Raw genomic sequence first — 17,073 nt, 5'->3', positions numbered from 1 at the left:
CGTATTGTGGTCTGCAAAGCACAGATGTGCAAAATACGGATACCTTCTGTGTGCAATCCTCATTTTTCTCACTCTCATTACTAGAAATGACTATTTTTGTCTGCAAATATGGACAAGAATAGGACATGTTGTATAATTTACGAAACTGACAGCCGGATGCGGACAGCATGCGGTTTTCCATTTTTTTGGCGGACCATAGAAATTAATGGAAAAAACATAAAAAAATGCAGATACAAAATACAGTTGTGTGCATGAGGCCTTTATATTGCGTATTACCAACATATTCCACAGCATTGTACACATCAGTCCTGGGCGCTCAGAATGTTATCTCCCTAATATACACCTACTAGAGGCAATTTCACACAAAAACAACCAAAGTGGATCTGTCACCAACTATGCTGCTCTGTTTAAATCGAGTCTGTTAGCAGTTTTGATAATCCTAAACTGCTGACCGCATTAGCTAAGGGCTGGGGACAGCAGTACAAATATATCTTTTGTGGAGCTTTTATTATCAGGAATAGTGTGAATATGAAGTTTTATTCTGCTAGTTCTGCTCCTGCCAGTGCCGTGGAGGCGGAGCTTCACTGTGAAATAAGTGACAGCTGTAGTGGTCTCCTGACTGGATGCTACAGCCGTCACTAAAAATACAAGGGAGGAACTGTAAGCAGTTCAACGCAGAGAGTACTTCACAGTGAAGCTTTGTCTCCTGGGCACTTGCAGGAGCAGAATCTGAAACTTCATATTTCTAATTGTGAGTATATTAGAAGGGCACACTACGTGCACCGACGGTGGGCCTGATCTGCTCAGTGCACCATAACTCCACCCTTTCCCTTCCCAGCACCTCCATAGAGCCAGCCTTCATGACTCAGGAGAAGCCTGGCTCTATCAATAAAGCAGGAGAGGGAGGTGCCGGGAAGGAAATGGGGTGGAGCGATGGTGCACTGAGCAGCTTGAATCCGGCAAGGTGCACTTAAGAGCTAATATGCATAGAGATTAACCCCTTCCCGACCGCTCATTGACTATAAACGTCCTGGGCGGTCGGGTTTGTATCTGGACGTTCTGGAACGTCCTTTCAGAGATGGCAGCTGCAAGCTAATTGTGCAGCTGCCCGAGCAGGGGGCACGCTGTCTGTGGCAGCAGGGTATGCCAGAGAGAAGGCAGGGACCGCTCCTGGGTGTCCCTGCCTTCTAGATCGCTGTGTACACAGCGCTCAACGAGCACTGTTTATACAGATCAGGAAGCGCTATGCCAATTCCTGTCCCGACCCGGTGGTCATGTGACTGCCGGGGCCGGTGGAGTGCAGGAGCTGTCGGGTCTTCCATAGACCTCGATCAGCCCTGCACTGAGGCTGTACAGTGCTGTATACTGCTGTACAGCCTCCCTGGGGGGTGTATTTTCACTGCAACTGGGGCTACTATGTCAGCCCCAGTTACAGGAGAGATTAATAGTAAAAAAAAAAAAATTAAGTTGAATGTCCCCCAGATGTCTTTGATGACCTTATGGGGGACAAAAAAGTGTAAAATAAAAAAAATAAAAAATAGTGTTTTGAAAAAAAAAAAAAAATTCACATTAAAAATAAATTTCCCCCCAAATCCGTTAATTAAAAAATATTAAAAATAAAAGAAAAAAATAGACCTATTTGGTATCACTGCCTCTGAAACGACCGGATCTAAAATAGTATCATATGATCTACCCTATCAGGTGAACGCCGTAAAAAAAAAAATAAACATTGCGCCAAAACAGATATTTTAGTTAGCTCACCTCCCAAAAAACATAATATTAATCAATCAAAAAGTCGTATGTACCCCAAAATGGTAGCAATTAAAATGTCACCTCGTCCTGCAAAAAAAAAAGTCCTCATACAAGACTATAGTCAGAAAAATAAAAAAAATATGGCTCTAAGAAAATGACAACACAAAAACATGATTTTTTTTCTAAAAATGTTTTATGTGTAGAACGTAAAAAACAGACATAAGTGGTATCGTTGCTTCTGTAATGACCGGATCTATAAAAATATCACATGATCTACCCCATCAAGTAAATGGTGTAAAAAAAAAAATAACACCAAGCAGCATGAGATAAAAAGCAACCAGAAAGCCAAATGTACCCCAAAATGGTGCCAATAAAAACTACAGCTTGTCTCGAACAAAATAAGCCCTCACGCAGCTCATTCAACAAAAAATAAAAAAAGTTATTGCTCTTAAAAGCCATGACAGAAAATTCCATTTTAGAAAATCCAGATGCCGCTCCCTCCCTTCTGAGCCCTGGCGTATCCCCACAAGGTTACGACCACAAGGTGGTACTGTATTCAGGAGAAAGTGGGTAGCAAATTGTGGGGGGATATTCTCCTGTTATCTTGTGTGAAAAAGAAAGTTTAGGCCTAAAGCACCATTTTCTTGTAAAAAAAAAAAAGTAATTTTTCATTTTCACACCCAAGTATTAAAAAGTTCTATGAAACACCTGTTGAGTGAAGTGCTTGCTACAACCCTTAAAAATTCCTTGGGTGGTGTAGTTTACAAAATGTGGTAACTTTTTGGGGGGTTTCACTGTGGGGTTACCTCAGGGTCTCTTCAAATGCAACATAGTGCCCAATAACTATTCCAGCAAAATCTGCCCTCCCAAAAACCATATGGCGCTCCTTGCCTTCTGTGCCCTATAGTGTGCCCAAACAGTGGTATACAACCACATATGGGGTGTTTCTGCAAACTGCAGAATCAAGGTAATAAATATTGAGGTTTGTTTTGTTGTTAACCCTTAATGTGTTCCAGGAAAAAATTTATTAAAATGGAAAATCTGCCAAAAAATTTAACATTTTGAAATTTCACCTCTATTTTGCTTTAATTCCTGTGGAATACCTAAAGGGTTAACAACATTTCTAAAACCAGTTTTTGAATAGCTTGAGGGGTGTCGTTTCTAAAATAGGTCCAAGAGAAGATACAAGCGGCACTTCTGCTTTCAGCGGTGCGGTGCGCGCGTCCCGGGAGGAAGATCCACAGATAATGGTATAGTAAGGACCAGCACTCGCTTCAGTAATAATTTCAAATAGATTTAATGGTCACATACAAATGATAAGTGACCATGGTCACTTATCATTTGTATGTGACCATTAAATCTATTTGAAATTATTTGAAATTATTACTGAAGCGAGTGCTGGTCCTTACTATACCGTTTCTAAAATAGGGTCATTTATCGTTTGGTTCTATTTTCTTAAAAATTTCTAAAATTGCTTCTAAAATTCTAAACCTTCTAACATCTAAAAACATCTAAAAAAAATAAAATTACATTACTAAAATGATGCAAATATAAAGTAGACATATGGGGAATGTTAATTAATGAATATTTTATAAGGCATCACTATCTGATTTAAAAGCAAAGCGATTCAAATTTTTGTTAACTTTTGGATTTTTTTTTATAAATAAAGATAAAACATATTGACTCAAATTTACCATTAACATGAAGTACAATGTGTCACGAGAAAACAAACTCTGAATGGCTTTGATAAGTAAAAGCGTTCCAGAGGTATTACCACATAAAGTGACACATGTCAGATTTGCAAAATTAGGCCTGGTCAGGAAGGTGGTTAATGGCCCTGTCTGGAAGTGGTTAAAAGATGATTTTCTCAAGATTGCAGCATTGGATCTGCCAGCTAAATGTAAGGGTATAATAAGGAGGTCTGAGTGCTGAGACCAACACCGATCACTAGAACGAGGAGAGAGAAGCGGGACAGAAGCTAGGCTGGCCCATAAACCTTCTACTGAGCACATCTCGAGGAGACAGTACAATATGGGAGCGCTTCTCTCTCACACTCTAACAATCAGTGGGGTTCTCAGAACTCAGGTCCCTGCCGATAAAAACCTTTGATATATCAAAAGTTTTATGAAAGCTCAGTGATCCTTTAAAAATGTATATGTTGCTGTCAAATCCCTATTCATCTGATCACTGGTTGTCCAGTGTTGGACTGAAGTCTCTTGGGCCCACCAGAGCAAGTGATTCTGAGGGCCCACCCTCTGTGTAAATAGGACCGGGTCCTGTTTTACTAGGAGTCCAATATTGTCAGAGCTTGGGCCCACTAGTACTGGTAACTACTGGTACTCTGGTGGGCCAGTCCGACACTACCTGCTACCGGGAACCAAAGCGAACATATATAATATGGAGGAAAAGACAGGAGTGAGAGGGAGAGTTATCAAACTGGTGTAAAGTAGAACTGGCTTAGTTGCCCATAGCAACCAATCAGATTCCACCTTTCATTTTTCACAGCTCCTAAGGAAAATGATAAGTAGAACCTGATTGGTTGTTATGGGCAACTAAGCCAGTTCTACTTTACACCAGTTTTATAAATCCCCCCCTAAGTGCTCAGTTTTCCTGTGGCACCACTGCAGGAGAAGTGAAGTATTACACAGTTCCAATTTACAGTGTTCATTTTAGGACATGGTCAGAAGTGATGATCGAGCATGCTCGGCCGAACACCAGTTCGGCTCGAGCATCTCGATGCTTGGCACATGGCGGTATGCAGCCAAATAACGTGCAGGTAAGTACCATATTGGCTGCTGGCATTACAGTCATTGGCTGGCCAGAACGCGTCATCGGGTGCTATATAGCACCCGATGACGCATGTTCGGCTCATTCTTAGTTAGGGAGAGCTGTGCTGAGGAAGGGACAGACAGTGTAGGGAGTGATTTAAGAATATTTTTACTACCAAAACTTTTCAGAGACCCAAAAGTCCTTTTGGACTGTTGTGTGTGGCAGCAGTAATGTATATTTTCAGCGCAACCTGCGCTAAATTGCTAAAACTTTACAGACCCAAAAGTCCTTCTAAGGACAGCAATATCTGTGTGGCAGCAATATCTATTTTTAGCGCAGTAAATAGCGTACAATAGTTAGGCTGCTGCAGACAGCGACATTAGCTGCGCCACATCTCCAGTGTAAAGTGTGCGCATCCCAAAAAATATCTGACATCCAGTGTACTTTTTCCGTAGACGTTGTCCACTGCGGACCGTGACATTAGCTGCTTCACATCTCCTGTGTAAAGTGTGCGCATCCAAAAAATATCTGTGACATACAGTGTACTTTGTCAACCGCTTCTGACAGTGACATTACCAGGGCCACCACTCCTGTGTAACGTGTGCGCTTCAAAAATTTGTCTGTGACATACAGTGTACTTTTTTGCATAGACGCTGCGTACAGTGACATTACCGGTGGTACCTCTCCTCTATAACGTTTCCTCATCCAAAATCCCTGTGACATTCCCTGCAATTTTTCATTAGCCGCTAGTGACAGCATTGACATTATCTGTGGGTTATCTCCTGTGTGACGTTTCCACATCCCACATACCTTTTTAAATTTGTTTGCGCATACACTTCCAAATCCTATGCTACTGTACGTTTGACAGACTTTCAATCATATATAACATTTAATATGAAGAAGGCGAGCAGTAAGGGACGTGGCAGTGGCCGTGATGCAGATGGTGCACGCAGAGGCCGTGGCCCTGGGCGGGGGGAAACTGTGCCTGCTTCCAGAGCACAAGAAAAACAATCATCCACGATACCTAGCATCATGTCCCAGTTTGCAGGGCGGTGCAGGACACCACTCTTGAAGTCAGATCAGTGCGACCAGGTGATCGGTTGGATTGCAGCAGATAATGCTTCCAGTCGGTTAAGCACCACCCTGTCTTCCACCAAGTCCAGTCTCAGTAGCCAAGAGTCTGCTCAACCCAATCCTCGCCCTGATCCTCCTTCCTCCCACCATGGAGAGTCTGGGCAAACAAGTGATCCCACACTCGGATATTCCGAGGAGCTCTTTCCTTGATTTGACCCTCTCGCCAAGCACGCTTGAAGAGGGACATATCTTGTGCCCTGATTCGTTTCACTATCCAAATGTTGTCGCTAAAATATTACTTTTATTAATACAAAATATATAAAAGGATTTCTCCACTAAATGTGTAAATAGAAAATGTGCACAAGACGTCCTAGGTGGCGTAGTTACCGGGCATGAGTATGTTGTGTGACACTCACCCCTAAACCTAAGGCTGTGTACAGTAAAGGGAGCAGTGGAAAAAACTGGAGATGAGGGGGAGGTGGATTAATTGCACAATAAGCTTCTCCACCTACACTCGCACAACATACCTCCAGTGACTCAAAGCCAATAACACTGCTACCCTATGTTAAAGATATAGTGGCTACAATAGTGTCCCTTCCTATAAGGGCTGCCCCCTCTCTCTCAGGGTGACTAGCCCAGCTCGACGCGTTTCTCTGGCTGCCTATTTTCTAGGCAGCCAATTCATCAGGAGCTTATAGGACACACAAACAGTGTACTGCACGCTTTCATACACCGCGTGCAGACACGTAGCCTGCGGCACTGGGCCGGTCTGCACACGTCTTGTGCACATTTTGTATTTACACATTTAGTGGAGAAATCCTTTTGTATAGTATGTATTAATAAAAGTTATATTTTAGCCACAACATTTGGATAGTGAAACTTATTATTTGGGTTTGTCGCCCACCCTTTACAAGATCATTTAGTTAACCATTGCCCTGATTCCCAAACTCTTGAGCATCCACAATCACAGGAAGATGACGGTGGGGAATGGCAATTACTGTTTAATGAGGTGGATGATGATGAGACACAGTTGCCAATATCTCAACGGCAATTACGGTCTCAAGAGGTTGATGAAGAGGATGAGACACAGTTGTCAATCACTAAGGTAGTGGTTAGGTCAACAAGTCAGGAGGATGAGCAGAGTGAGGAAGTGGAAGAGGAGGTGGTGGAAGATGAAGTCACTGACCCAACCGGGGAAGGTGGAAAGACGAGCGAGGACAGCAGTACAGAGAGGGAGGGATCTGCTGCACCGCAACAGGCTGGAAGAGGCAGTGGGGTGGCAAAAGGGAGAAGGCGGGCCACACCAAACAGGCCCGCTGTTTGAACTGTTCCACGGAGCACCCCCTTGTGGAAATCTCCCTTGCCAAGGGGTAGGTGTTCCGCAGTCTGGCGCGTTTTTGAGGAAAGTGCGGACGACAAAAGAATAGTAGTTTGCAACCTGTGCCGTACCAAAATGAGACGGGGCGTGAACACTAGCAATCTCACCACCACCAGCATGATCCACCATATGGCATCCAAGCACCGTAATAAGTGGGACGAACGCCTGGGTCCACAATCTGTGTCTGCGGGTCACACCACTGCCTCCTCTTCCCCTGTGTTACGTGCTGGCCAATCCCCTGTCAAAAGCGCAGGCCCGGATGCCTCCCGCCCTGCACCTGGACCTTTGCAAGCACCATCATCGACCACATCCACTTCCGTGTCCCAGCGCAGCGTACAAATGTCCTTACCCCAGGCATTTGAACGCACCGCAAATACCCAGCCACCCACCCACAGGCCATAGCACTAAATGCGCAGTTTTCCAAATTACTGTCCCTGGAAATGTTGCCATTTAGGCTTGTGGACACTGAGGCCTTCCACAGCCTGATGTCGGCGGCCATCCCGCGTTACGCAATCCCCAGCCGCCACTATTTTTCAAGGTGTGCCGTGCCCACCTTACACCGACATGTGTCCCGTCACATCACACGTGCTCTGACCAACGCAGTTACTGAGAAGTTCCACTTAACCACGGACACATGGACAAGTGCATTCGCCAGGGATGCTACATTTCCCTGATGACACACTGGGTGAATGTTGAGGCCGGGAGTGAGTCGTACCCTGATATGGCACAGGTGCTACCGACGCCAAGGATTGCGGGCCCTACGTTAGTGGCTCCAACCCCCACTTCTCCTCCTCCTCCGCCTCCTCCTCTACTTCCACCTCAGAATTATCCGCGTGCAGCACCAGTCAGTCATCAGTCAGTAGCTGGAGGCAGGGTAGCACTGCAGTAGGGAAGTGGCAACAGGCCGGCTTGAAGCTGATATGCTTAGGGGACAAACAGCACACCGCCGCAGAGCTGTGGCAGGGGATAAGAGACCAGACTGAGCTGTGGCTCTCGCCACTCAACCTAGAACCAGGCATGGCTGTGTCTGATAATGGCCGTAACTTGGTGGTGGCTTTGGAGCTCGGCAAGCTCACACACATCCCATACTTATCCACGTCTTAAACTTAGTGGTTCTGCAGTTTCTCAAAACCTACCCCAATTTGCCTGAGCTACTGGTGAAGGTGCGCCGCGTGTGTGCACATTTCCGCAATTCATCAACAGCTTCAGCCGGTCTGTCAACGCTGCGGCTGTCACGGGTAATAGGGAAGGGGAAAACACCAGATACACACAAAAGAAATAGACAACAGTCTAGGCCTCAAAAGCTAAGGAAGAGGGATGGTGACCTCCTAGTAATCCCTATGCCTTTCCTTAACTCCTGCCAGTATGAGCAGATCCTGATGGTGGAAATGCTCACACGCCGAATACCTATGTCCTGCTAAAACTGACTAGCCCTAGGATAGGTAGCAGGAGACGAGACAGCTGGTTCCTTCCCAGATGAAAAAACCTGCATCTCCCTGAGGCCTAGAACAAAAACACACCAGAGAACAACAAACAGAAAAGGCAACTTGTACTTATCATGTACAGTATCGTGATGTTCTTTAAACACCTTGTGTCGTAGTTCCAAAGGGACAAACAACTTCCCTGGAGGACAGGAATCAGGTGCCTCTCCCTGGGCCTCCAACACCTCTGCCTCAAGTTCAGGATAAAGGGTGGATACAACCACCCCATCAGCCAAAGCTATGCGACAAGGCATCCACTTTGACGTTTTTAATCCCAGGGCGATAAGTGACAATTCAATTAAATCTAGTAAAAAACAACGACCATCTACATTTAGCCGACTCTAGGTAAGCCAGATTTTTGTGATCAGTAATTACCGTAATGGGATGAATCGCTCCTTCAAACCAATGGCACCATTCCTAAAAAGCCAATTTAATGGCCAGCAACTCTCTATTAGCAACATCATAATTTCTTTCAGCAGAAGAGTTTTTTACAGAAAAAAAGCACAAGGGCGCTGTTTGATAGGAGAAGGACTCTGCGCAAGACTGTTCCAACCCCTACCTCTGATGCGTCAACTTCCACAATGAATGGCTGTGACACATCAGGTTGCACCAGAAACATTCCTTTATCGCTGAAAAAAGGATGTAATGATTCTTCAGACCAGACTGAGAAATCCGCGCCTTTCTTAGTCATATCAGTTAAAGGTTTAATAACAGTTGAGTAATTCAAGATAAATTTATGGTAGTAGTTGGTGAACCCCAAAAATTGCATGAGTGCCTTTAGATCTTCCGGTCGATCCCAGTCCAACACAGAACAGACTTTTTCCGGATCCATACAAAAACCCGAAGATGTGAGTAGGTACCCCAGGAATTGCAGTTTTGGGACCGCAAATACACACTTCTCCATTTGGGCATACAATTTATTCTCTCTTAAGATCTGTAAGACCTGTCTCACGTGATCCTCATGCATCTCCATATCAGGGGAATAAATTAAAATATCATCCAGATAAACCACCACAAACCTGCCCACCAGATGATGAAATATGTCATTGAGGAAGTGTTAAAAAACAGCAGGAGCATTGGACAAACCAAAAGGCATAACCAGAGTCTCAAAATGACCCTCAGGAGTATTGAAAGGCCGTTTTCCATTCGTCCCCTTACTTGACTCTTATCAGATTATATGCCCCCCTCAAATCCAACTTAGAGAACACCTTGGCGCTGACAATCTGAATAAATCTAAGATCAAAGGAAGGGGATAGGGATCACAGATAGTGATGCGATTAAACTCACGGAAGTCCAAACATGGCCTAAGAGTTCCATCCTTTTTTTAAACAAAGAGGAACCCTGCAGCCACTGGTGATTTGGATGGTCTAATAAAGGGATGCCCAACCTGCGGCCCTCCAGATGTTGCAAAACTACAACTCCCAGTATGCCCGGACAGACTACAGCTATCATCCTACAGCCGGGCATGATGGGAGTTGTAGTTTTACAACAGCTGGAGGGCCGCAGGTGAAGCATCCCTGGTCTAATATGACCTTTAGCCAATCTCTCGGTGATATACTCTCGTATGGCTACTCTTTCGGGTTCAGAAAGATTATACAACCGAGACTTTGGCAATCTAGGTTGACGGGGCAATCATACTCCCGATAAGGAGGCAACTCCTGTTCTCCACCCTCAGCAAAAACATCAGAAAAATCCGAAAGGAAAGAAGGTAACATTTTAGTAGTTACAACAGAAAGCGACGTGCTGATACAGTTGTCAATGCAGTAATCACTTGCCAATCGAATGGTACGGTTATGTTTGGTTAACCATGGCAAACCGAGCACCAGAGGAGCAGGCAAACCCTCCAGCACAAAACATGAAATGGATTCAATATGAGAATCTCCCACCTTTAGGCGAATGTCCTGCACCATTTGAGACAGACACTTTTGAGAGAGAGGGGCGGAATCAATTGCAAACACAGAAATATTTTTGTGTAATGCACTTGTTGTCAAACCATGCATACGGACAAACTGACCATCCACTAGATTAACCCCTGCCCCACGGTCAATAAATACTTCCATTTCCACAGTTTTGGAGTCTAGCGCCACCTTGGCAGGCAGTAGAAATCGGGTACTACTGGTAAATGACAAAAGTACATTCTCAGATTCCCCACCCACACTACCAAGAGTGAGAAGAGGACTAAACACATTTATTTATTTTTTTTCTTTTCACCTTGATGTTTAAGATAAGGACATACGTTAACAAAATGTCCTCCTTTACCACAGAAAAAGCAAAGTCTTTTCTTAACCCTAAAGTTTTTATCACTTGGTCCAGGAGTGACCTGCCCTAATTGCATTAGCTCATCACCAGACATGAGCTTGAGTGTCTCTTTACCCAGAGTGTCAGAAGAGGCCGCTTCCCCATATGATAGTACATTCCAGGTGAGAGGAACTTTAGATCTCTCCCTCAGGCGTCTATCAATACGTACCGCTAGAGACATGGCCGCCTCCAATGATTCTGGATTTTCGTGAAATGCCAAGGCGTCCTTCAGGTTCTCAGACAGCCCTTGACAGAATTCACTACGAAGAGCTGGGTCATTCCATTCCGTATCAGTTGCCCACCTCCTAAATTCAGAGGTATAGGACTCTGCAGAACGCTCTCCCTGCCGAAAACCACGCAACTTAGATTCGGTCAGGGAAACCCGATCTGGGTCATCGTAAATAAGTCCCAGAGGTGTGAAAAATGTGTCTACCGACCGGAGGGATTGTGATCCGGTTGGCAAGGAGAAAGCCCAAGACTGAGCGTCACCTTTAAGTAATGAAATAATAATCCCAACTCTTTGACTCTCGTCCCCAGGAGAGTTAGGACGTAGTCTAAAATATAATTTGCATGACTCCCTGAACCGAACAAAGTTGTCACTTCCCCCGGAAAATCTATCCGGGAGAGAGACCTTAGGTACAGGGCAGGCTTGGTTCCCCCTGCCCGAACCCACCGTCTGTGGTCTCTGAAATTGTGCAACTCACCAGTTACCTCCAGCATGTAACCATGCTAGCAATGGGAGGAGGGAGGAGTCTGCGAGTCCCACTCAAGAATGGCTGATATGTCCCAGGCCTCGCAGGTGCACCCAAATGTAGCCTGTGGATGGAAAACAGGCACATTTAAATTGGAGTTTATGCACCTCCAGGCATCTCTATATATACAAACTGAAAAAAATTGCTTGGTATTACACAGGCAGCAAGCGCTCAAACCCACATGCAGTTGTGCATATATACAGGGGAGGAAATCCTGCACTTATTGCTAATGGCGATCCCCAGCAAAAATGCATACAGTGGAGGATGCCCGCAGCGGACCACAAGTACCACAATAAACATCCTACACAAGATAGCAATTATGTAGATGTGATAACCAATAAAATAACAACTGCATATGGGTTTGAGCGCTTCCTGCCTGTTTAATACCACGCTATTTTTTTCAGTTTGTATATAGAGATGCCTGGAGGTGTATAAACTCCACATGTGAGGTGTTTCTTTATACTGTAGAATCGGGGTAATAAATATTGAGTTTTATTTGGCTGTTAACCCTTGATGTGTTACAGGAAAAACGTAATTAAATGTAGAATGTAGAATCTGCCAAAAAAGTGAAATTTAAAAATGTCATCTCCCTTTTCCTTTAATTCTTGTGGAACACCTAAAGGATTAACAAAGTTTGTAAAATCTGTTTTGAATAAGTTGAGAGGTGTAGTTTCTACAATGGGGTCATTTATGGGTGGTTTCCACTATGTAAGCCCCACAAAGTGACTTCATAACTGAAGTGGTCCTTAAGTGGGTTTCAGAAATTTTCTTAAAAATTCTAAGCCTTATAAGAACCTAAAAAAATAAAATTACATTTACAAAATGATGCAAACATGAAAGTGGACCTATAGGAAATGTAAAGTAATAACTCTTTTATGATGTATCACTATCTGCCTTGAAAGCAGAGAAATTCAAATTTGGAAAATTGCTAATCTTTCCAAATTTTCTGTAAATTTGGGATTTTTTTTAATAAATAAAGGTGAATTATATCGAGAATTTTTTTACTATCATGAAGTACAATGTATCGCGAGAAAACAGAATGGTTTGGATAAATAAAAGCATTCTGAAGTTATTTACTATATCTTCATGTATTTCCAGGTGACTGAGGGCTATTTAGTTATTTTGTTGTCTTGAAGGCGTCACTGTACAATACAATGATGTATTCTATTGCGATGCTGATGCTGACCAGTGAGGAAAGTCACACATCACTCGTATTTGTCTCTTATCTAGGGCTTAAAAATATTATGTTTTTTTAAAGAATGGAAGGGATTTTGAACCCGGGAACACTTCACATGAGTCAACCACCTTACCACAGAGCTACAGGCTTGCCTAACATCAGCTTGGCATTTTCTTTGTGATGTGATTCAGCATACAAAAATACAGTAAACCTAAAAGTTATTGTGATGCTGACCAGTGAGGAAAGTCACACATCACTTGAATTTGTATGTTATCTAATGTTTAAAAACATTAACTTGTTTTAAGATTTTCATTGGGTCTTGATTGAACCCAAAAACTCCAGTTTATAAACCAGCAACCTAACCACTGAGCTACGCACTCATCTACTGTTGTAATACATTAGCTTACAGCTTTTCAGAGACATAGCTATAAGCTCAGCTATAGCCTTTCTTTGGCTATCTGATTTAGCATACAAATACACAGTATATCTATAATTCATTCTGACTTTGACCCTGACCTATGAAAAACGTAAGTCAAACTCGGATGTCAGAGTCAAATATCAAAGTCAGGTGTCAGTTTCAGGTATCTGGGTGAGTATTTTGCCTCACACTGACATTATTCTGATACTTGACTACGATATCTGACCATATCCTAAAATGAACACTGTACTAATGAAATCAATGCACTGTTTGTGTAAGGCCACAGTTATTGTGAGCCAAAACCTGTAGTGAAGCCTACTCAGAAATTAAGTATAATGGAAAGATTTGCTCCTGTTCTGTGTTTTGACCCACTCCTGGTTTTGCCTCACAATCACTGATGGAAATAACTGACCAAACATACCTCCCAATCGTTCCAGATGCCGCAGGGACAAGCCGGGATTTCAGTGGCTGTCCTGCGGTTCAGGAACGGCTGAGGTATATCCTGCTCTCAGCTGTTTCTGCCTCTATAGGAAGAAGAGACAGCTGAGGAGGGCACATATCTGGTCATAACCACTGTGAGGGGCAAATATCTGGTCATAACCACTGTGAGGGGCACATATCTGGTGTAACAACTGTGAGGGGGCACATATCTGGTGTAACAACTGTGAGGGGGCACATATCTGGGCATAACCACTGTGAGGGGCACATATCTGGCCATAACCACTGTGAGGGGCACATATATGGTGTAACAACTGTGAGGGGGCACATATCTGGTGTAACAACTGTGAGGGGGCACATATCTGGCCATAACCACTGTGAGGGGCACATATCTGGTCATAACCACTGTGAGGGGCACATATCTGGTCATAACCACTGTGAGGGGCACATATCTGGTCATAACCACTGTGAGGGGCACATATCTGGTCATAACCACTGTGAGGGGCACATATCTGGTCATAACCACTGTGAGGGGCACATATCTGGCCATAACCACTGTGAGGGGCACATATCTGGTCATAACCACTGTGAGGGGCACATATCTGGCCATAACCACTGTGAGGGGGCACATATCTGGCCATAACCACTATGAGGGGCACATATCTGGCCATAACCACTGTGAGGGGCACATATCTGGTCATAACCACTGTGAGGGGCACATATCTGGCCATAACCACTGTGAGGGGCACATATCTGGCCATAACCACTGTGAGGGGCACATATCTGGCCATAACCACTGTGAGGGGGCACATATCTGGCCATAATGCATAACCACTGGGGTGAGCACTGGGAGGGGGCACATATCTGAACATAACCACTGTGAGGGGCACATATCTGGCCATAACCACTATGAGGGGCACAAATCTGGCCATAACCACTGTGAGGGGCACATATCTGGTCATAACCACTGTGAGGGGCACATATCTGGTCATAACCACTGTGAGGGGCACGTATCTGGCCATAACCACTGTGAGGGGTACGTATCTGGTGTAACAACTGTGAGGGGCACATATCTGGTCATAACCACTGTGAGGGGCACATATCTGGCCATAACCATTGTGAGGGGCACATATCTGGCCATAACCACTGTGAGGGGCACATATCTGGTCATAACCACTGTGAGGGGCACATATCTGGTCATAACCACTGTGAGGGGCACATATCTGGCCATAACCACTGTGTGGGGCACATATCTGGCCATAACCACTGTGAGGGGCACATATCTGGCCATAACCACTGTGAGGGGCACATATCTGGTCATAACCACTGTGAGGGGCACATATCTGGTCATAACCACTGTGAGGGGCACATATCTGGTCATAACCACTGTGAGGGGCACATATCTGGTCATAACCACTGTAAGGGGCACATATCTGGCCATAACCACTGTGAGGGGGCACATATCTGGCCATAACCACTATGAGGGGCACATATCTGGCCATAACCACTGTGAGGGGCACATATCTGGTCATAACCACTGTGAGGGGCACATATCTGGTCATAACCACTGTGAGGGGCACATATCTGGCCATAACCACTATGAGGGGCACATATCTGGCCATAACCACTGTGAGGGGCACATATCTGGCCATAACCACTGTGGGGGGGGCACATATCTGGCCATAACGCATAACCACTGGGGTGAGCACTGGGAGGGGCACATATCTGGACATAACTACTGTGAGGGGCACATATCTGGGGTAACCACTGTGAGGGGCACATATCTGGCCATAACCACTGTGAGGGGCACATATCTGGCCATAACCACTGTGAGGGGCCCATATCTGGGGTGAGCACTGGGAGGGGGCACATATCTCTGGGGTAACCACTGTGAGGAGGCACATATTTGGGCATAATTACATTGTGAGCATTACTATTGTGTGCTGGCACAAAGAGGGAATAATTAGTATGTGGGGGCATTAAGGGGACTGGGAGTGTATAATTATGTTTTGGTGGAGTTAGAGGTGTGGCCTAGTATGAAAAAAAAGTGCCGCATATATTTTCCCTCTTTCTGTTTTTCAAAAGTTGGGAGGTATAAATACCTGAAGTGTGACATTCTGGGAGAGGTTCTCTTTGTAACTGCTGTCTTCCCTGGCTAATAAGTCATGGCACAGAATATAACATTTCCTCTATTAACCCCCTCTATTCTAGGCATGTGCAGTATATTGACTCTTTTTGCAGGTGTGGGAGTGATTCAGCCAACATTCCCCCCCCCCCCCCCCCATCATGTAACAGGCAGAGCCAGTCTGTGATTGGGAATCAGACGGAGTAAACAACCAGAATGACATGCACACAGTAGTACGCTATGACGTGAGATTGATGATGATTTGCTCTTTTCCAGGCGGAGGTGTCATGGGCGCATCAGGAAGAAATGCAGCTCTGGTGGCGTTACAAGACCTCAAGCTTCGGGCTTAACATTCCAAAAAAAAAAAAGAATTCCATATCCTCTTTTAGTACATAGAAATATAAAGTGAATACTTTCCTTTTTCTCCCGTGTGGCTTTTTACTTATTTAAACAACAAACATTTACAGATATTTAGCATCGGGGGCACCGGGGCAGAGTCATCCCTTAGGCTTCATGTGATGACACTCAGGATGTTTTTTTTTTTTTTTTCTCTTTACCGGTTTATAGAGACTGCATTGAATTCTGTGTAAAACAGGAGGTATCAGAGGGAGAGAACTCTACATTGTGCTGTGCCTCTATCCTTCCTCCTGGAAATCTATAAATAAACTGACAACTGAGAGTTTCCGTTCCAGTCTTCAATAGGATGTGTCTCTACATAGTTTGATATTGCCAGGATTGACCGGAGAGTGTAGAAGGACACACCCTAGGAACAAGGGTATAGCAAAGCCCAGTTGACAATTTATTCATACATTTCCAGGATGAATAACAGAGGAACAGCACATCGTTCTAAAAAAAATAAAAGGATGCTCCAAAATTGTTATTTCTTGGGGGAAACATAAATTTACTAAAAACAGACATGTCAGGAGAGGTGACGGGTCCTCTTTAGCAATTATAGTACGCCACTGAAATGTTATTTCCAACAGTGAGACGTTATTATATTGTACACTAGTTATTAGTGGGTTAGGCTTTATGCACACGACCGTATTTTGGATCTGCATCTGATTTGCATTTTTTGAATATCGCACACAGACCCATTAATTTCTTTGGGTCTTCAACAGAAACGAACCGCATCCGTATGTCCGGCCCACAAAATATAGAACATGCCCTATTCTTGTCCGTTTATGGACAAAAATTGCCATTTCTATTAATAAGGCCTCCAGCACATGACCATATCAATTTTGTGGTCCGCAAATCACGGAACCGCAAAATCCCGATGAGGCCCATGTGCATCCCACAAGTTTCGTGGGACCCACTGTAAAAAAAAAATGCATATTCTTGTCCGCAAAATGGACAAGAATAGGACAGGTTCTGTAATTTGCGGCCGTGTGGATCCACAAAAAATGGGTCCTTG

The 17,073-nt window shown here is 44.3% G+C and overlaps 1 protein-coding gene across 1 annotated transcript in view; it reads left to right on the top strand.

Annotated features, from left to right (window-relative positions):
- PYROXD2 (pyridine nucleotide-disulphide oxidoreductase domain 2) overlaps positions 1 to 16,084 on the top strand; it is a 113,621-nt gene extending 97,537 nt beyond the window's left edge. The window contains exon 16 of the mRNA XM_040437144.1: positions 15,939 to 16,084. Coding sequence (XP_040293078.1) covers positions 15,939 to 16,012 — 74 coding nt within the window. The 3' untranslated portion in view covers positions 16,013 to 16,084. The remainder of the gene's footprint in view (positions 1 to 15,938) is intronic.
- Positions 16,085 to 17,073: the final 989 nt, after the last annotated feature.

The sequence above is a fragment of the Bufo bufo genome, chromosome 6 (assembly GCF_905171765.1).
Source record: "Bufo bufo chromosome 6, aBufBuf1.1, whole genome shotgun sequence".
In the NCBI taxonomy this organism is placed as follows: Eukaryota; Metazoa; Chordata; class Amphibia; order Anura; family Bufonidae; genus Bufo; species Bufo bufo.
This window is presented reverse-complemented; position numbering and strand designations above follow the sequence as displayed.